Source organism: Symphodus melops, assembly GCF_947650265.1.
Source record: "Symphodus melops genome assembly, chromosome: 6".
Taxonomy (NCBI): domain Eukaryota; kingdom Metazoa; phylum Chordata; class Actinopteri; order Labriformes; family Labridae; genus Symphodus; species Symphodus melops.
In genome coordinates this window covers 7,502,641-7,523,811 of record NC_136696.1, presented here as the reverse complement: position 1 = coordinate 7,523,811, position 21,171 = coordinate 7,502,641, and the positions used below count along the sequence as shown (strand labels likewise).

Genomic DNA, 21,171 nt, shown 5'->3' with positions numbered 1-21,171 from the left:
GAAAACAAATAGACATCAGTGCTGCATTTGCACAGGCCTCTCTCTCTCTCTCTGACGAGGAGGAAGATGAGGAGGTCGAGGGAGAGGTCGAGGAGGAAGATGAGGAGGTCGAGGACAAGGAGGAATGCCTCTGTGTGTGTTAAATCTTTATTTTTCACAACAACATGACCACTGGGCTACATCAGGAATAAAAACAAATAGCTCTCTCTCTCTCTCTCTCTCTCTCTCTCTCTCGCTCACAGCGTGGCACTAATAAATCCAATGAAATCTCTCTCAACGTTTTGTAACTAAAGTCCATTCAACTTGTTTGCAAGTGTTGGATCCAACTTTATTAACTAGGGTTGGATTAACACAGTTTTCAATAAGGTTGATCCAACTACTGTGAATTAAGTTGGATCAGAGAATACACAAAAGCAAGTAAGAGGGCCAATGCAAAAGGTACACTCTGCAACTCACCGAGTACAGTCACCCCTTCCAGAATGATTCCAACATCCTCTGGGTCATCATTGGGCTCTGCACCATTGTGTCGCATGACATAGATGCCATAGACGGTCTCTGCCATGGCTGCCTGACTGTTTTCAACATCCACCTGTGGCAAAACAAAGAAAAAGAAGAAGAAAACTGAAATTAGCACATATTAAATCACCAAAACAAATTGATGAGACAAGCTGAAAACAAATAGACATCAGTGCTGCATTTGCACAGGCCTCTCTCTCTCTCTCTCTCTCTCACACACAGCATGGCACTAATAAATCCAATCAGAGATCAGAGAATACACAAAAGCAAGTAAGAGGGCCATTGCAAAAGGTACACTTTGCAACTCACCGAGTACAGTCACCCCTTCCAGAATGATTCCAACATCCTCTGGGTCATCATTGGTCTCTGCAACATTGTGTCGCATGACATAGATGCCATAGACGGTCTCTGCCATGGCTGCCTGGCTGTTTTCAACATCCACCTGTGGCAAAACAAAGAAAAAGAAGAAGAAAACTGAAATTAGCACATATTAAATCACCAAAACAAATTGATGAGACAAGCTGAAAACAAATAGACATCAGTGCTGCATTTGCACAGGCCTCTCTCTCTCTCTCTGACGAGGAGGAAGATGAGGAGGTCGAGGGAGAGGTCGAGGAGGAAGATGAGGAGGTCGAGGACAAGGAGGAATGCCTCTGTGTGTGTTAAATCTTTATTTTTCACAACAACATGACCACTGGGCTACATCAGGAATAAAAACAAATAGCTCTCTCTCTCTCTCTCTCTCTCTCTCTCTCTCTCTCTCACAGCGTGGCACTAATAAATCCAATGAAATCTCTCTCAACGTTTTGTAACTAAAGTCCATTCAACTTGTTTGCAAGTGTTGGATCCAACTTTATTAACTAGGGTTGGATTAACACAGTTTTCAATAAGGTTGATCCAACTACTGTGAATTAAGTTGGATCAGAGAATACACAAAAGCAAGTAAGAGGGCCAATGCAAAAGGTACACTCTGCAACTCACCGAGTACAGTCACCCCTTCCAGAATGATTCCAACATCCTCTGGGTCATCATTGGGCTCTGCACCATTGTGTCGCATGACATAGATGCCATAGACGGTCTCTGCCATGGCTGCCTGACTGTTTTCAACATCCACCTGTGGCAAAACAAAGAAAAAGAAGAAGAAAACTGAAATTAGCACATATTAAATCACCAAAACAAATTGATGAGACAAGCTGAAAACAAATAGACATCAGTGCTGCATTTGCACAGGCCTCTCTCTCTCTCTCTGACGAGGAGGAAGATGAGGAGGTCGAGGGAGAGGTCGAGGAGGAAGATGAGGAGGTCGAGGACAAGGAGGAATGCCTCTGTGTGTGTTAAATCTTTATTTTTCACAACAACATGACCACTGGGCTACATCAGGAATAAAAACAAATATCTCTCTCTCTCTCTCTCTCTCTCTCTCTCTCTCTCTCTCTCTCTCTCTCTCTCTCTCTCACAGCGTGGCACTAATAAATCCAATGAAATCTCTCTCAACATTTTGTAACTAAAGTCCATTCAACTTGTTTGCAAGTGTTGGATCCAACTTTATTAACTAGGGTTGGATTAACACAGTTTTCAATAAGGTTGATCCAACTACTGTGAATTAAGTTGGATCAGAGAATACACAAAAGCAAGTAAGAGGGCCAATGCAAAAGGTACACTCTGCAACTCACCGAGTACAGTCACCCCTTCCAGAATGATTCCAACATCCTCTGGGTCATCATTGGGCTCTGCACCATTGTGTCGCATGACATAGATGCCATAGACGGTCTCTGCCATGGCTGCCTGACTGTTTTCAACATCCACCTGTGGCAAAACAAAGAAAAAGAAGAAGAAAACTGAAATTAGCACATATTAAATCACCAAAACAAATTGATGAGACAAGCTGAAAACAAATAGACATCAGTGCTGCATTTGCACAGGCCTCTCTCTCTCTCTCTGACGAGGAGGAAGATGAGGAGGTCGAGGGAGAGGTCGAGGAGGAAGATGAGGAGGTCGAGGACAAGGAGGAATGCATCTGTGTGTGTTAAATCTTTATTTTTCACAACAACATGACCACTGGGCTACATCAGGAATAAAAACAAATATCTCTCTCTCTCTCTCTCTCTCTCTCTCTCTCTCTCTCTCTCTCTCTCTCTCTCACAGCGTGGCACTAATAAATCCAATGAAATCTCTCTCAACATTTTGTAACTAAAGTCCATTCAACTTGTTTGCAAGTGTTGGATCCAACTTTATTAACTAGGGTTGGATTAACACAGTTTTCAATAAGGTTGATCCAACTACTGTGAATTAAGTTGGATCAGAGAATACACAAAAGCAAGTAAGAGGGCCAATGCAAAAGGTACACTCTGCAACTCACCGAGTACAGTCACCCCTTCCAGAATGATTCCAACATCCTCTGGGTCATCATTGGGCTCTGCACCATTGTGTCGCATGACATAGATGCCATAGACGGTCTCTGCCATGGCTGCCTGACTGTTTTCAACATCCACCTGTGGCAAAACAAAGAAAAAGAAGAAGAAAACTGAAATTAGCACATATTAAATCACCAAAACAAATTGATGAGACAAGCTGAAAACAAATAGACATCAGTGCTGCATTTGCACAGGCCTCTCTCTCTCTCTCTGACGAGGAGGAAGATGAGGAGGTCGAGGGAGAGGTCGAGGAGGAAGATGAGGAGGTCGAGGACAAGGAGGAATGCCTCTGTGTGTGTTAAATCTTTATTTTTCACAACAACATGACCACTGGGCTACATCAGGAATAAAAACAAATAGCTCTCTCTCTCTCTCTCTCTCTCTCTCTCTCTCTCTCTCTCTCTCACAGCGTGGCACTAATAAATCCAATGAAATCTCTCTCAACATTTTGTAACTAAAGTCCATTCAACTTGTTTGCAAGTGTTGGATCCAACTTTATTAACTAGGGTTGGATTAACACAGTTTTCAATAAGGTTGATCCAACTACTGTGAATTAAGTTGGATCAGAGAATACACAAAAGCAAGTAAGAGGGCCAATGCAAAAGGTACACTCTGCAACTCACCGAGTACAGTCACCCCTTCCAGAATGATTCCAACATCCTCTGGGTCATCATTGGGCTCTGCACCATTGTGTCGCATGACATAGATGCCATAGACGGTCTCTGCCATGGCTGCCTGACTGTTTTCAACATCCACCTGTGGCAAAACAAAGAAAAAGAAGAAGAAAACTGAAATTAGCACATATTAAATCACCAAAACAAATTGATGAGACAAGCTGAAAACAATTAGACATCAGTGCTGCATTTGCACAGGCCTCTCTCTCTCTCTCTGACGAGGAGGAAGATGAGGAGGTCGAGGGTGAGGTCGAGGAGGAAGATGAGGAGGTCGAGGACAAGGAGGAATGCCTCTGTGTGTGTTAAATCTTTATTTTTCACAACAACATGACCACTGGGCTACATCAGGAATAAAAACAAATCTCTCTCTCTCTCTCTCTCTCTCTCTCTCTCTCTCTCTCTCGCTCACAGCGTGGCACTAATAAATCCAATGAAATCTCTCTCAACATTTTGTAACTAAAGTCCATTCAACTTGTTTGCAAGTGTTGGATCCAACTTCATTAACTAGGGTTGGATTAACACAGTTTTCAATAAGGTTGATCCAACTACTGTGAATTAAGTTGGATCAGAGAATACACAAAAGCAAGTAAGAGGGCCAATGCAAAAGGTACACTCTGCAACTCACCGAGTACAGTCACCCCTTCCAGAATGATTCCAACATCCTCTGGGTCATCATTGGGCTCTGCACCTTTGTGTCGCATGACATAGATGCCATAGACGGTCTCTGCCATGGCTGCCTGACTGTTTTCAACATCCACCTGTGGCAAAACAAAGAAAAAGAAGAAGAAAACTGAAATTAGCACATATTAAATCACCAAAACAAATTGATGAGACAAGCTGAAAACAAATAGACATCAGTGCTGCATTTGCACAGGCCTCTCTCTCTCTCTCTGACGAGGAGGAAGATGAGGAGGTCGAGGGTGAGGTCGAGGAGGAAGATGAGGAGGTCGAGGACAAGGAGGAATGCCTCTGTGTGTGTTAAATCTTTATTTTTCACAACAACATGACCACTGGGCTACATCAGGAATAAAAACAAATAGCTCTCTCTCTCTCTCTCTCTCTCTCTCTCTCTCTCTCTCTCTCTCTCTCACAGCGTGGCACTAATAAATCCAATGAAATCTCTCTCAACATTTTGTAACTAAAGTCCATTCAACTTGTTTGCAAGTGTTGGATCCAACTTTATTAACTAGGGTTGGATTAACACAGTTTTCAATAAGGTTGATCCAACTACTGTGAATTAAGTTGGATCAGAGAATACACAAAAGCAAGTAAGAGGGCCAATGCAAAAGGTACACTCTGCAACTCACCGAGTACAGTCACCCCTTCCAGAATGATTCCAACATCCTCTGGGTCATCATTGGGCTCTGCACCCTTGTGTCGCATGACACAGATGCCATAGACGGTCTCTGCCATGGCTGCCTGACTGTTTTCAACATCCACCTGTGGCAAAACAAAGAAAAAGAAGAAGAAAACTGAAATTAGCACATATTAAATCACCAAAACAAATTGATGAGACAAGCTGAAAACAAATAGACATCAGTGCTGCATTTGCACAGGCTTCTCTCTCTCTCTCTGACGAGGAGGAAGATGAGGAGGTCGAGGGAGAGGTCGAGGAGGAAGATGAGGAGGTCGAGGACAAGGAGGAATGCCTCTGTGTGTGTTAAATCTTTATTTTTCACAACAACATGACCACTGGGCTACATCAGGAATAAAAACAAATAGGCATATCTCTCTCTCTCTCTCTCTCTCTCTCTGACGAGGAGGAAGATGAGGAGGTCGAGGGAGAGGTCGAGGAGGAAGATGAGGAGGTCGAGGACAAGGAGGAATGCCTCTGTGTGTGTTAAATCTTTATTTTTCACAACAACATGACCACTGGGCTACATCAGGAATAAAAACAAATAGGCATATCTCTCTCTCTCTCTCTATCTCTCTCTCTCTCTGACGAGGAGGAAGATGAGGAGGTTGAGGGAGAGGTCGAGGAGGAAGATGAGGAGGTCGAGGACAAGGAGGAATGCCTCTGTGTGTGTTAAATCTTTATTTTTCACAACAACATGACCACTGGGCTACATCAGGAATAAAAACAAATAGGTCTCTCTCTCTCTCTCTCTCTCTCTCTCACACAGCGTGGCACTAATAAATCCCATGAAATCTCTCTCAACATTTTGTAACTAAAGTCCATTCAACTTGTTTGCAAGTGTTGGATCCAACTTCATTAACTAGGGTTGGATTAACACAGTTTTCAATAAGGTTGATCCAACTACTGTGAATTAAGTTGGATCAGAGAATACACAAAAGCAAGTAAGAGGGCCAATGCAAAAGGTACACTCTGCAACTCACCGAGTACAGTCACCCCTTCCAGAATGATTCCAACATCCTCTGGGTCATCATTGGTCTCTGCAGCATTGTGTCGCATGACATAGATGCCATAGACGGTCTCTGCCATGGCTGCCTGACTGTTTTCAACATCCACCTGTGGCAAAACAAAGAAAAAGAAGAAGAAAACTGAAATTAGCACATATTAAATCACCAAAACAAATTGATGAGACAAGCTGAAAACAAATAGACATCAGTGCTGCATTTGCACAGGCCTCTCTCTCTCTCTCTCTCTCTCTCTCTCTCTCTCGGACGAGGAGGAAGATGAGGAGGTCGAGGACGAGGAGCCCGCCACAGTCTTTATTTTAGCCAGAGATGAGGCTAGTTGAGGCGAACTATATTGTTTTATTTTCTGCCGCCCCCAGCAGCCCGCCACAGTCTTTATTTTAGCCAGAGACGGACCCCCTTTCATTGGACTGCATTGTTTTATTTTTTTTAACCCACCACCAGCCCCCCATGGCCTTTGTTTTAGCCCGAAATGAAGCTAATTTCGGCCGAGGCGTAATCCCAGCGAACGTCCACCAGATGGCGGCATTGCCTCGCTGAAGTTTGACCTATATATGGAGCCTTGACCGGCGGACTTTTTGTTTTGATTCCTGTAGCTTGCTACAGCCTGTATTTTAGCCAGGTATGGGCCTCCTTTCATTGGACTGTATTATTTTATTTTTTAACCCACCACCAGCCCCCCCAGGGCTTTGTTTTAGCCCGAAATGAAGCTATTTACTGTGCATGTGTTTGATGTGCATATGCTATGGACCCGTGTCTGCAATAAAGCTGATGTGATCTCTCTCTCTCTCTCTCTCTCTCTCTCTCTCTCTCTCACAGCGTGGCACTAATAAATCCAATGAAATCTCTCTCAACATTTTGTAACTAAAGTCCATTCAACTTGTTTGCAAGTGTTGGATTCAACTTCATTAACTAGGGTTGGATTAACACAGTTTTCAATAAGGTTGATCCAACTACTGTGAATTAAGTTGGATCAGAGAATACACAAAAGCAAGTAAGAGGGCCAATGCAAAAGGTACACTCTGCAACTCACCGAGTACAGTCAGCCCTTCCAGAATGATTCCTACATCCTCTGGGTCATCATTGGGCTCTGCACCATTGTGTCGCATGACATAGATGCCATAGACGGTCTCTGCCATGGCTGCCTGACTGTTTTCAACACCCACCTGTGGCAAAACAAAGAAAAAGAAGAAGAAAACTGAAATTAGCACATATTAAATCACCAAAACAAATTGATGAGACAAGCTGAAAACAAATAGACATCAGTGCTGCATTTGCACAGGCCTCTCTCTCTCTCTCTCTCTCTGACGAAGAGGAAGATGAGGAGGTCGAGGGAGAGGTCGAGGAGGAAGATGAGGAGGTCGAGGACAAGGAGGAATGCCTCTGTGTGTGTTAAATCTTTATTTTTCACAACAACATGACCACTGGGCTACATCAGGAATAAAAACAAATAGGCCTCTCTCTCTCTCTCTCACACAGCGTGGCACTAATAAATCCAATGAAATGTCTCTCAAAATTTTGTAACTAAAGTCCATTCAATTTGTTTGCAAGTGTTGGATCCAACTTCATTAACTAGGGTTGGATTAACACAGTTTTCAATAAGGTTGATCCAACTACTGTGAATTAAGTTGGATCAGAGAATACACAAAAGCAAGTAAGAGGGCCAATGCAAAAGGTGCACTCTGCAACTCACCGAGTACAGTCACCCCTTCCAGAATGATTCCAACATCCTCTGGGTCATCATTGGTCTCTGCAGCATTGTGTCGCATGACATAGATGCCATAGACGGTCTCTGCCATGGCTGCCTGACTGTTTTCAACATCCACCTGTGGCAAAACAAAGAAAAAGAAGAAGAAACTGAAATTAGCACATATTAAATCACCAAAACAAATTGATGAGACAAGCTGAAAACAAATAGACATCAGTGCTGCATTTGCACAGGCCTCTCTCTCTCTCTCTCTCTCTCTCTCTCTCTCTCTCTCACACACAGCATGGCACTAATAAATCCAATCAGAGATCAGAGAATACACAAAAAACTTTTTGTATTTACCTTGATCAGGAAATTGGATGCATTATTGATGTAAGTCTGATTTACAAGAGATAATAATATAATTTGGATTATTCTGTTTGTTTAGTATTATAATACATTGAGTTTAATGTTTTCACTTCTTTGTTGTGATAGAAAAAATCATCCACCTCTACAACATCATCACCTGGTCACACCTTAAAATCAAGCAGCATGGGATCCTGTGTTTCAATGTGCACTCCCCATTGATGTCTCCTGTACTGGCACTAAGCTCTACCAACTAGCTTTTTCATGGTCCTTCGAGCCGGAGAGGACATCTGTGGTGGAAAATGGATCCAAATGCTGTTTGGTCTAAAGAGAATCAGGACAAAGGAAGACCACAACGAGAGAGAATGCCTCCCAGGTATTTGCAGGATTACCAAACTGAGTTTTATGGCCAGTACCCCCCTCCCCCCCCCCCCCCAACAATTAAGACCCAGTGCAGACCATGTTTCAGAGACCTCAGAAACCGCTTCATTAAGAAATGAAATTGCACAATTAAAAGGACATGATTAAAACATTGAATGAAAGAGTTGACCATTATGAACAGGGTTACTCAGAGGAGTGTGACCCCCATGAAGCCCTTTTATCTCCTCATGAGCAGAATACAGCACTATTGACTGTCGCTGAACCTCAGTGTGAAAAGGCCCAGTCTGAACCTAACCTGGCTGCATCATTACCCACTTTAAACCCTGTAAAAGTGTCCCAATATGCTGAAACCCTTTTCCCCATGTATCTAAGCCTTCAACTGTACCCTGTGAGCATAATAGACCAGCTCCAGTTTCCCATGAGAGACATGAACCTTCCCTCCAGGAGCCATCAATTCTACCCCCTTCAGCGTCACCAACCTGTACAGCATCAAACTCAACACATCACAATGCTATTCCTCAAAGTCTATCCCAATCAGTGTCAAGGCCTGGCCCCTTCATCTCCACAAGACCTGTCCAGTCACCAAATGTTCATCCTTCCAGAATGCCTGCAAACCAGCCTCCTTTAACCCTTCAGATACCAACTTCTATTCAAATGCCACCAGCCTCATCTGCACACTGGTCTTCACATCGAACAGACCTTTTTGCACCAACTCCGGATGTTGGTGTCACCCTATCAGGCTATGGCCCTCACAGTCGTTTACCAGTAACACAGAAACCAACATTACCATCCTATGCCACTCAACCTGCTCCTATCTTACTAAAAAAAAGCCAACTTAACGGGGCAATGGTGAGGGACAAGCAAGGCAAGCCAAAAACCAAAAAACAGACTGGAATTTTTATCGGAACAGACACCGAAGAAACTGAAGCTAACGAAGATAGCGACATCTTAGCTAACGCTGTTGCTAACACTAGCAACAAGGACTGGCTGGGGACGTTTAGTTGAATGGGAACAGATTTATTTACCAACTCCACAGTTATGCACAGAAACACATATACGTACTCAATTTTTGTGTAAATGTACATAGAACTGAAGTAACTACTGACAGCAGATATAACTTTAGTACTATGTGCACCACTACTTTCTATCATATAACATATTTTCACCAGCATGTTAGATCTGTACACAGCTTATGTTGCTAACTTAGCTAAAAATAGTTTTAGTTCGTTTTTTGCCAAAAATAAAAGGTTTAATAACCCACAGAGTTAAAGATAGATAGATAGATAGATAGATAGATAGATAGATAGATAGATAGATAGATCGATAGATACCGAGGGAAATTCAAGGCATCCAGTAGCAATATAGTAGCAACGAAAAAATGTTTAAATTCAATAATAAAAAGTGTGACTTTCTTAATTTATGAATTAACGTTTAGATATTTGACTTGAAATATATGGTGGTTTTGTACTCACCTCTATGGTCGGTAGATGAATTTCCCTCCGTAAAGATTCTTAAGTTCTTGGCATAGCTGGGCTGCATAAGCTATCAGAGTGGTAGAGCTAAATGGGCGGAGCGTGTTGCCAGGGATCCTCCCGCCGGACCCTACTGCGCAGACTCTAGTTGCAAATGACGTGAAATTTCCAAGATGGCAGGCCGAAAAAAAGCTTCACGAACGTTGAACGGAAACAGCTACAGTCCACACCCACTGTTACGGACGGTAACGTCGTTACCAGCAAGTTTCGTTACTACTAACGAGGTAACTAGTTGAACTAGTTTAATTACTCAGGAGCGTTGTTCAGCTTTCAGTGTGTGTTAGGGTGACCAAACGTCCTCTTTTGCCCGGACATGTCCACTTTTTAGGTCCTGTCCGGGGCGTCGGGGGGTTTATAAAATCATGAAAATGTCCGGGGTTCACTGTCTTTCATGGAACCGTCAAGTTTGTACTAAAATTGACCGGCGCAAAATACTACGGTAGCTACTTCGTTGGGTGACGTAATTCTCGAGAGACTGCTTTGTGGGTGGCTCTGCGATGTGCGCATTCACAGGGAACAGCTGACAGCGGCAACACAGCTGACAGCGGAGCAGCATTGATTGCACACAAAATGCCGAAACGTAAGTGCAGCTTCACAGATGAACTACAAAAACACTGTAAAACACTACAGCAGTTACACACATGTACACATTTTTCTTTGTTAAGTTAGTATTTTTGTGAGCATTTTTTCTAATTATATTCTTTCTATTGTTATCCTAATCTTTATACTTATTATTATTATTATTCTCCCACTTCCGTACGTTTTTTGCTGCTCTACTACTCTTCAACCGTTTGTGCTACTTTCACCGTTCAACTATCATACTGTTCAGCTTTTTTCTGCTCATTATGGCTATATATTTTCACGTTTTTACTACTTTTACTTTTTAAGTTATTTCACTTTTTGCAGAAAATTCTGCCCCATTGAAATGAATGGTAAACAACCTCCTCATCTTCCTCCTCGACCTCTCCCTCGACCTCCTCATCTTCCTCCTCGTCCGAGAGAGAGACTTCATTGGATTTATTAGTGCCACACTGACAGAGAGAGAGAGAGGCTTATTTGTTTTTATTCCTGATGCAGCCCAGTGGTCATGTTGTTGTGAAAAATTAAGATTTAACACACACACAGAGGCATTCCTCCTCGTCCTCGACCTCCTCGTCTTCCTCCTCGACCTCTCCCTCGACCTCCTCGTCAGAGAGAGAGAGAGAGAGAGAGAGAGAGAGAGAGAGAGAGAGGCCTATTTGTTTTTATTCCTGATGCAGCCCAGTGGTCATGTTGTTGTGAAAAATAAAGATTTAACACACACACAGAGGCATTCCTCCTCGTCCTCGACCTCTCCCTCGACCTCCTCATCTTCCTCCTCGTCAGAGAGAGGGAGAGAGGCCTGTGCAAATGCAGCACTGATGTCTATTTGTTTTCAGCTTGTCTCATCAATTTGTTTTGGTGATTTAATATGTGCTAATTTCAGTTTTCTTCTTCTTTTTCTTTGTTTTGCCACAGGTGGATGTTGAAAACAGTCAGGCAGCCATGGCAGAGACCGTCTATGGCATCTATGTCATGCGACACAATGGTGCAGAGCCCAATGATGACCCAGAGGATGTTGGAATCATTCTGGAAGGGGTGACTGTACTCAGTGAGTTGCAGAGTGTACCTTTTGCATTGGCCCTCTTACTTGCTTTTGTGTATTCTCTGATCCAACTTAATTCACAGTAGTTGGATCAACCTTATTGAAAACTGTGTTAATCCAACCCTAGTAAATTAAGTTGGATCCAACACTTGCAAACAAGTTGAATGGACTTAAGTAAATGAAGTTAAACCAACCTAACTACCTTAAATTGGACCAAATTAAATGTTTAATCATGTGAAAATTCTTTCCATGATTTTTTTAAGATCATCCAAAGAGTGCATTTTTTGAGTGTACATCACTAGGAGTGATTCACAGTAAGAGATTTTGGTCCAAGCGAACATAGCTTTTAGAATTAGTTGTTTCTTTTATACCCACTGATATTCTTGCATGAAGCGTGTGCAGGGGGAACTCAAGGTCAGACTCCGAGAGGCAAAGGAGGAGTACAGAAGATAGGGAGAGCAGAAGTGGCAGAAGAATAACATGAGGGAGGTCTGGGAGGGCATGAAAACCATCACAGGCTGTAAGAAGACAAACAACAATGCAGAAGATGGGGACCCTGAGAGAGCAGACCAGCTCAACTTGCTTTTTAACAGGCTTGACTGCCCCATCGCTGCAGCCAGTGCCTGCCCCCCCAGCACCCCTCTACACACCCCCTCTCTCTCAGGGATTTCTGTCCGCAGTACACTCTCAATGTCACATGGGACATTATCAGATCTGTGAAAGCTCTAGAGATTGATATTGAAGAACTTCAGCCTTTGATAGATTCTACAGGAAATCGAGGACATATTGAAGTTCTTAAAGCTAAAAAGAAAGCCCAACTGACCTGCTGGGCACCAGAGCAAAGGGAGCCCTCGTCAGATCAAGGTTCCAGAGTGTCACCCAGATGGACACCCCATCCAAGTTCTTCTTTGGCATGGAGAAAAAGAATAGACAAAGTAAAGGCATGCATGGCCTGCTATCAGCAACAGGACAGGAGCCTAAAGAGGTCGGAGATATTAGGAGACAGTTCTACTCCGCGCTCTACACCAGTACACGGACAATAAAGATCTGTTTGATTCATTCTGTGATGTTTTACCTTGTGTCTCTGAGGACTCCAACCAGCAAATAGAGAGCCTCTACAACTACAGGAGTTGGCTGCAGCTCTGCAGAGCATGGAGGGAGATAAGGCTCCCGGAATTGATGGACTTTTTTAAGCCTTTTTGGGATGAACTGGGGGAGGATTTACTGTCTGTTTTAAATGAAAGCCTAGCTGCAGAGTCATTGCCCCTAAACTGCAGGAGGGCAGTTATCACCCTGCTGCCAAAACAAGGAGATCTTTAGGAGATAAATAACTGGCTAAGCCAGAAAACGCTTATTGCAGCTATTCTGGTCAAAAGAGGTATATTTTGAGCATATTTTGTTCTTTAAAGAGGTTTTCTGACTGAAACAACATTTTCAGTGTCAAAACAGCACAGAAAGATGTTTTTGGTCACTTTTCACATTCTCTCATGTTGTTGAGCATATTTTGTTCTTTAATGTAAGCTCAAGTTAAATAAGTCTTATATGGTGCACCTTGATTGAAATGTTTCATATGTCATATTCATATTGAGTTCCATCATATTCTGCATCACACATGACTCTATCCTGTGAAATCCTTTAGACTCACCTTTCCACGTGTTAAACAACGTGACAGTTTGAAGGTCCAGTATATTTATTTTGATACACTTACTGTGACCTCATCCTTATTTAAAGCTAGTTAAGAGATCTCACCCTTCTCACTCCCTGTGCTCCTCTGCCCTGACTCCTACAGGGCAATGGGGGTGATGGAGTGATTATTATTATTATTATTAGTAGTGTATCATTATTATTATTGTTATTATTCAATGATGATAAGCTCAGCTCCTGTTTCAGGTGTGTATCCATGCATAAAGTGAGAAACACAGCTGATGAGGGGGGAAGAAGGAAGGAAATCACCCCAAAGATGGTATGGTAAAGAGAGTGCACACTTAACTCTATAAACAACCAGGCCTTCACAATGCATTTCAGACTGACTAGCAAGCTAAGTAGCAGAATTCTTGTAGAGCTGGAATGTAACAACGAAACAACGTGAGACGTGCATACTGTGCAAGCTAGGTTTTTATTTGTTAAACAGGGAGCACTTGTTTCATTACATGGGACTTTCTGCTGTTTTTCAGCTTTCAGCTGCATTTAACTAATTATTACTATCAGCAGATTGGAATACTTACTTTCTTGAAAAACTTTCTTATATCCATTCTGCATTCACGTCCTTCTCCTAACGCGGCTCTATTACAGTCTGTGTTTTAGTTGCTCTCTCACATAGATCTTTGTATTTGTTTTAGTTTTTTTGTATTAATGTTTTACTCCTCACGATTTTATACAAGTAATAGGATTTGAAGTTTGAACAAATGTGTTAAAAGAACACAACCTGCCCATTCCTCCCATGGTTATCCTTCACACCAATTAATGAATTTCTCTCCTGTGGTCATGGTTTCTGCTATTCCTGACCTTTCTAGTCTCTTTGATAACAGGATCATAATTTAAGCCAGTGGTCCAGTGCATAAGTGCATGCATAAGTGAAAAACTCTTCATTAACAAAACTGACATGTTTATTAATGCTTACATTACATCCCAAAGGCAAGACAATTGAAAATGTATATTTAGGGCTACAACAAAGCCCAAAACTAACAATACAAACAATGCAAAGGATGATAAAGAAAGGTAATTTTAAAGGTTAGGTGCAGATTGTTTCCGTAATTTGCTTTAACCAAAGAGCTTTAATGGAATAAATGGTGAAAGTATAAAAAGAATCATTCCAGTCAAAGCAGTTTTGTCAATATAAAAATAATACATACAATCACAAGACAAAAAGATTTTGTTTTCAATGTAAGCCTAGTCTTCCCAAGTTCAACATGATTTAGGGCCCTTTAATAAGTGACAAGAAAATTTGAACTGTACAAATGATTGTGGAAATTGCCTAACATTTGGAGTATTTATTTGAAGTTTGGTGAAAAAGTGAAGAGGCAAAATGTCTTGGGAATAGGGATGTAAAGATTAAGTGTGAGGCAGTTAAAAATCGATTCAAAGGTGTCAGGGTTCACATCGATACTTAATCACATTAACAGTGTCTGAAATTAACACCACCGCCCCTTTGAAGGTAAAGTGCATCAGCACTTCTCTGTTCACTCTCACCGTGTCTGCAGCTAACATAACAATAGCAACGGTATCTCACATCGCTGTAGTGTCTATGAACGTCTTTATTCAGACTATTTGGAACAGCACTGTGTTGTAAACACTGCATATATAGTGCGTACTAAATACACACAGCAGTCACAGGTAGACCACACAAGTCTAATAATGAACAGGCTGATTATATTAAATGTCTAATATTGTCAATGCTAGATCAAAAGAAAACTTGTTTTGTGGAACAATAATTTATTATTCTCTGATGGATTTTAGTTTTTAGTCTGTTATGTTGACTCAGGAAATTAAGGAATTTCAAAAACCTACTTGTTTTTGAAATTCCTCAATTTCCTGAGCTGATAAAATGATTTAATCTGTGGCTTAAATCTGTGACTGATTTAACAAAACATACTGCTTTCTCAGTTACGGTAACTGTGTATTCACAAAAACACTATTTGACATTTTAGCTGTTAAGAAATATGTTTGGCCAGTGAATCTTTTACCCATCACGTTGGCAGTGACTCAAAGAGTAAATTTCGGAACCTGCAGTAATATCGTGAGAGACAGCAGCTGTACAGCAGATGCATTAGTTTTAAAAAGCAGGCATTACCATAGCAGCTAAGAACCTTCGAACAAGCAAGTTTACAGGCCTGCTCGCCCAAAAGTTTAATAGCCAAAGAGACTAACAGGTGCATTGGTGTTTTCATGAAAATGTAAGGAATATTTTTTAAGTCATTTTTCTTCAGTCTCATTTCGTAAAATAAATCGTGAAAAAATTGTATTGTGAATCATATTGTATCAGGAGTTGAGTGAATGGTTACATCCTTACTTGTGAAATAAATTAGGATAAAAACTATATTTATAAAGTATGTGTTGGTTCATTAATAACATATGAATACCTAGATATAAATAGCCACGGCAGCACCAAACTAAATATTGTTGTGCACTGCAGCAAAAGCCAGTGTTTGGTTGATCCTTCAATATTTCCTGGAGACTTCAAGTTGCCTCCCATCTGAACAAAAGAGCTGGCCTCTGCGCGTACAGCAGTGAACTGATTTCTTGTTGGTTTTGGGATAAGTTTGCAAAATAAATTAATAAAAAATATTGCCAGCCTTATACACCTTTAAGTCTCAGCTTCTAAAACAAAACTATTTAACACCTAAAATGTCACAATTATTTTATTGTACAGTTTTTCATTTTACTTTAGACTATAGACCATAGTATATTATTCCTAAATATTGACATCCTACCATAACTTTTTAAGGGACCAATTACGTTTCCATTGGCCCCTTGAGAGGTTTCTATCATGCAAAGAATCCAGGACAGGTATAACTTAAATATCTAAATATTAAGAGTGATACAGGTCAACAAAAGACTCAGATGGCCAGCTGGAGTCTGGTGAGGTTCCTCTGGTGCATGTTGTGGTGTCTCACCAACTCATCGCTGCGGGCAAACTTCTTCTGACAGTTAGGCCAACGGCAGTTGAAAGGTTTCTCACCTAGAAAGAGGTGTAATGGGTTGACATGTTGGAAGACAGTCAAGATATATTGAAGGAGAAATCGATAGAATGGGAGATTAAAAAATGAAAGATGGAATTTTATGTAGGGGCAGGTCAGGTGGAATAAAAATTAAATCAAGTGAAAAGACAAGTGTAAATGAGAAATATTAGAATAATATATATAATATAAATCACAATTAATGAGTTGCTTTGTAACCCTAGGTTTTAATATAACTATAACTACACAATACATCTTTCATAAAAACACCAAATGGATGAAGAGAAATGGGAAAAAATTGTACGCACTTGTTTTACCTGTATGAGTCCGGTTGTGCGTCTTAAGGTGGTCAGATCGAGAGAATTTTCTCTGACACGTCTCGCATTGGAAAGGTTTAACTCCTAAACACATATACAGTAATCATGCACACACACACAGACACAAAGAGATACAGTAATACAATAGAACACAGTCTTGCAGAAAAGCCACACAGAAGTATGGCCATTCATAAGCAACTAAGAGTGACACCTGAGCCATTTGGTCTGCTTGAAACTAACTCTGGTCGTGGACTCTGGACCAAAGAACTGAACTCTGGTCCCTTTAAAAACGGGGGTCTCGGTTTGCTTCCAAGTGCACCAGAATTCGGTTTACCGTAGGTGAGAACGCATTCCGGACCAAACCTGGGAAGTGAATCAAAACGCAGTTGAATTTGGCAATCTGTAAACGATGACAATTGGGTTTTGCAGAGTATGGCAAATTCCTTGAGTCCTCCATGCAGGATAACCTGCTGATGCCTGCGCATGTGGTTACACATAGCTAACCTAGACTAAATATAACTTATCTCTATTTTATAAATGAAAATAGGCTACTGTTAAACTGCACCACGCTACGGGATGCCATTCTTCCACTACCTTGTTTACTTTCAGGTTCTAGTGCAGGCTGGATCACAGCAGCTACTGACTGCAGCTGCATGCTGCATTAGGTGCTCCTCGGAGTTGCAAAGTCACTCATCCGACTTCAGTGTGTTAACAGGTTTTCAGTTTTAAAAGTCAGAATGCCTTAAAAGGGATATCTCACATTTACATTAAGCTTTGTATCATTAGAAACATGGTAGTAGTATTGAATGGTCGTGAATACAGCCCTCATTTTGCCCTGTGACGAGAAAAATGTTTTTCTTAGCCTATTAAAAAGTATCATAACATCAGCGTACCATCATTAAAGAGTATCATAACATCAACTTGCCCCCCAAGTTGATGACGAAAATGTCGGAAAGTCAGGCATTGAGGTTATTATTCCGACTTGACCATGTGTTTCTGTACATTTTTCAACTCGAAAACTAGTTTTTAGATATGTCCGACACCACCTAAATGCAACTACAGCCCAACTAGTGACTATGGGACACACAATTCGAGAGGCTTTGGTGCACTTGAGAAAGTGCAGTCTGCACTTTCTCAAGTGCACCAAAGCCAAATGAAAAATGCAACAATGTTGCAATGTTACCTCTGAATTGAACAGAGTTAAAACTTTTATGTGAACGCGACCTAAGATTTAACTGTTGTATGCCACACAGTACACAAAACATATTTTCAAAAGACATATGGTGTTTCTTAGTTCTCTTATTTGCATCGAGTGTCCTCCAAGTTGCCACCTCCACTTGCGTCCTAGTCCCTCCCACCAGAGAAGCATGGAGATATGCAAGGAAACGAAGCAGAAGAGAGGAAAAATTTTATGAGACATGAGATGTCCTTTCCTCGACAGCATCATGTGAATTAGCTGATCAGGTTCAGCTGTCAGTCAGCTTTAACAGCTTTTTGTTTCAGCCGCAGTATTATTTCTAATCAAATTACATCATACATTACATCAGTAAGGCATTCTGACCTGATAACAAATACCTTAAAGAACAACCTGCAGTCTGCTTCAATCCAAAAGGACAATTTCTACTGACTAAAAGATTTCATATTGAATTGTCCGTTTATTATTCGGTTAGTTCTGACTATGATTCAACAATGAAAATATTTTATAGACACATTTGTCAGTAATACTGAAAATGACTGATTAGGTTCTAAATGATAAAAAATTTATGAAGGTAAATAGCTGTGAATGTAAAGCGTTTGTGACTGACAGACTCCCTCTGCATCAAACTGTCATTCTTATCATCATCAGACATTAAAACAGTCTGAGGGATCATGAACAGAAAAAGAAGGTATCATTTCTGATCTTTACATTTGAACACTTCATATTAACAGACTGTTTGATGGTGAATCATAAAACTAACGAAATGTTGGGAGTGATTGGCCTTCGCTGTTATGTAGCCTATTGATTTCATAAAACTTATAGAGCTTCATATTTGGTTGTTAATCTTCATGTCAGACACTTTTTAATCCTAGCTCATCAAGGACTCTTACAAACCCACAGATGTTTCATCTGTTTAAATGTCAGATGCTCCATCTTTTGAATGTCCATCTTTTTTCCAGTATAAAACTCAACTCATGATTAGTTTAATTGAAGTCCACTGCAGCGTTCACTTAATGAGTAATATTTGAGAAGAGGGCGTGCCTGTCAGTAAAAAGACTTCTGTGAAGTCAGCTCTCATGTGTGTCCTCTGTCATCGCTCCTCGGTTTTCCCTCCTCTAAGAGCTTTGGGACAATCCTTAACATGGCGGGTCTGGAACTACTTCCAGTTCGGCCGAGGAGCGAGGACCCCTCAAATAAAAGAACTGAGAAGTACCCACAGTCATCAAAACACTTTTCATGCCTTCAATGGGGGAGGACAAAAACAACCGTATAAGTTCAAAAACATTAAGTAAAAGAAGATACAGTAAGTAAACTCATCCAACCTGTGTGCCTCCTCTGGTGTCTTTTAAGCTGGTCAGAGCGAGAAAACCTCCTGCCACAGTCTGTGAATTCACACTGGTAGGGTTTCTCCCCTGAACAAAGACATGTTAAGAAATAATAAGGTTTGGTACATCACTGAAGGTATCACAATATTTCCAGACTAGAAATAGGCTTATTTTTGTTTTACTGACAGTTTTAAAAATGTTTAATTATGATGAAAAACAGCATGATCAGACAGAATTATTACATTTCTGATATTTTAAGTCCAAGTTTGACTCTTTTTGATACCACCAAGAAAGTGGGATAACCAGTGCCCAATTTCCAAATTAATGTAAACTAATGTGTTGTCATACAAATTATGTTTGTCATAAAACTGTCATAAAATCAGAGAAGGATTCTACAGTCAGGATCCTTGAAACAAAAAAGAGGTAAATATTCAGCATGCTGTATAAAGTATAACACATACAAAGTGTAAAGGAGCAATATGTAACTCTAAACCCGCATTTAAAATTGGCACTGCAGTCCAAGTTAAAAATATTGGAGCCATCGTCCCGAAGCCTCCTAAAAAGAAGGTGGAACTTTTTGGGAATTTTTACCCATAAGCCCTGTTTCCACCGAGCGGTTCAGCTGGGTTTGTCTCGGTACGGCGTGCATTTTGCGGCGTTTCCATAGACTAATCCCGGGAAAGATTCCCAAAACACTGATCCGTACCGTCCCACTTTTTGGAACCCTTCTGTTGGGGTGCCAAGAATATCGAGCGGACCCAAAAAGGTGGAGCTAATTGATTAGTTGAAAGAATCGTCACTTCCTGTGTTACAGTCACAGTAAACAAAACACCTCCATGTTTAAACCATCGACTGTGATTGTTTACATCTGTTTATTTCTCCTTGAGGCACACAGCTGTTGGGGTCCAGCCAGAATGACAAAGCTCAGGCTGTGTCGTTTGGAGAACTACAACAAAAGACTCTTTATCCCAGCATGCCTTGCAGGTACTCCCAGAATGCTTTGCCACACCTAACACATAGGTGTGAAGTCTGGGAGGTATAAAGCCGGCCATGCTTCATTGTTCTGCCTCACACGGGGCACCATTATGTTGGGGATTTTCAGGAGCGAATATCTGACCAACAGTTATGTTGGGTTTTATGACGTAAAATTTGATTGTCAAAATAAATTAATAATTAAGTTTATTTAATTATTAATCTAAATCAATAATTGTTATTAAACTGCGTTTAATGAACCTCGGGGCACCACCCTGTAAACAGGGAACAACCAAAATATTACCAATATCAGTCTCAAATTATTTAATTAAATACCAATATCATTAATAATTAATAATCTGTATTTAATTGAAGGTGTGACATCCGAACACAAAGCCCTTTCACCCAGCCTAAGTCACAAAGCAAATTCACAGTGATCACAAACAATGACTTTTTAAGATATAATAGAATTTATTTAACAAAGCAACATCAAGTAAATCAATGAAACTCAATCAAACAAATAACCATCATAAGCCAAACTACAATTAACAAACAAAACAAACAAGCGTGGCACATGTGTGTGTGTGTGTGTGTGTGTGAGAGGGAGAGGGGGACAGACAGACAGAGACAGACAGGGACAGATCAAAATGGCGGCGACCACGCGTGGTCACATGATGGCGGACACAGAACGTGATCTACGTTTCAGCAGCGTCTGGAAAGCCACAGATCTCTCACAGAGCCGTTTCACAATAATAACTCAGTTATTAAACACACTCTCTATATCTAACTGCCCAGACCTAGCTAAGCCTCACTTGTAACCGTTTGTCCACGGTTGATGAAAGGAGCAAAAGGGGTCCTGAAACGATCTTCCTGCAGTTGTTGGGTGATGGTAGCGCGTCCCAGAGGGTGAGCAGGGCCGTCGTGTCCTCCGTCGAGCGAGGTGATCTCCGTGGATGTCCTTTCTTTAAAGGACGGAACGAGACGTAATCCTTACAGTCTCTCTCTATACCGTTTTAATACGGGAGAAATAAACGCGCTTCTTTGGAGATGCGTTCAAGTGGATGATCTAAGCTCGGAATTTCGGACGTCGGTGTGCTTCAAGGCCTTTGG

General features: G+C 41.1%; 1 protein-coding gene and 1 long non-coding RNA gene across 7 annotated transcripts in view; one reads left to right on the top strand and one right to left on the bottom strand.

The window, feature by feature from the left end:
• Nucleotides 1–21,171, top strand: part of LOC306824879 — an 88,088-nt gene that overhangs the window by 28,088 nt on the left and 38,829 nt on the right. The gene's annotated exons all lie outside the window — the stretch shown is intronic.
• Nucleotides 14,162–21,171, bottom strand: part of wt1a (WT1 transcription factor a) — a 79,709-nt gene continuing 72,699 nt past the window's right edge. For all 6 annotated transcript variants that reach the window (XM_079345253.1, XM_079345255.1, XM_079345254.1 and 3 more), the window contains 3 exons: nucleotides 19,087–19,176; nucleotides 16,558–16,650; nucleotides 14,162–16,251 (listed from right to left, as the gene is read on the bottom strand). In XM_079345253.1, coding sequence (XP_079201379.1) covers nucleotides 16,130–16,251; nucleotides 16,558–16,650; nucleotides 19,087–19,176 — 305 coding nt within the window. In that variant the 3' untranslated portion in view covers nucleotides 14,162–16,129. The remainder of the gene's footprint in view (nucleotides 16,252–16,557; nucleotides 16,651–19,086; nucleotides 19,177–21,171) is intronic.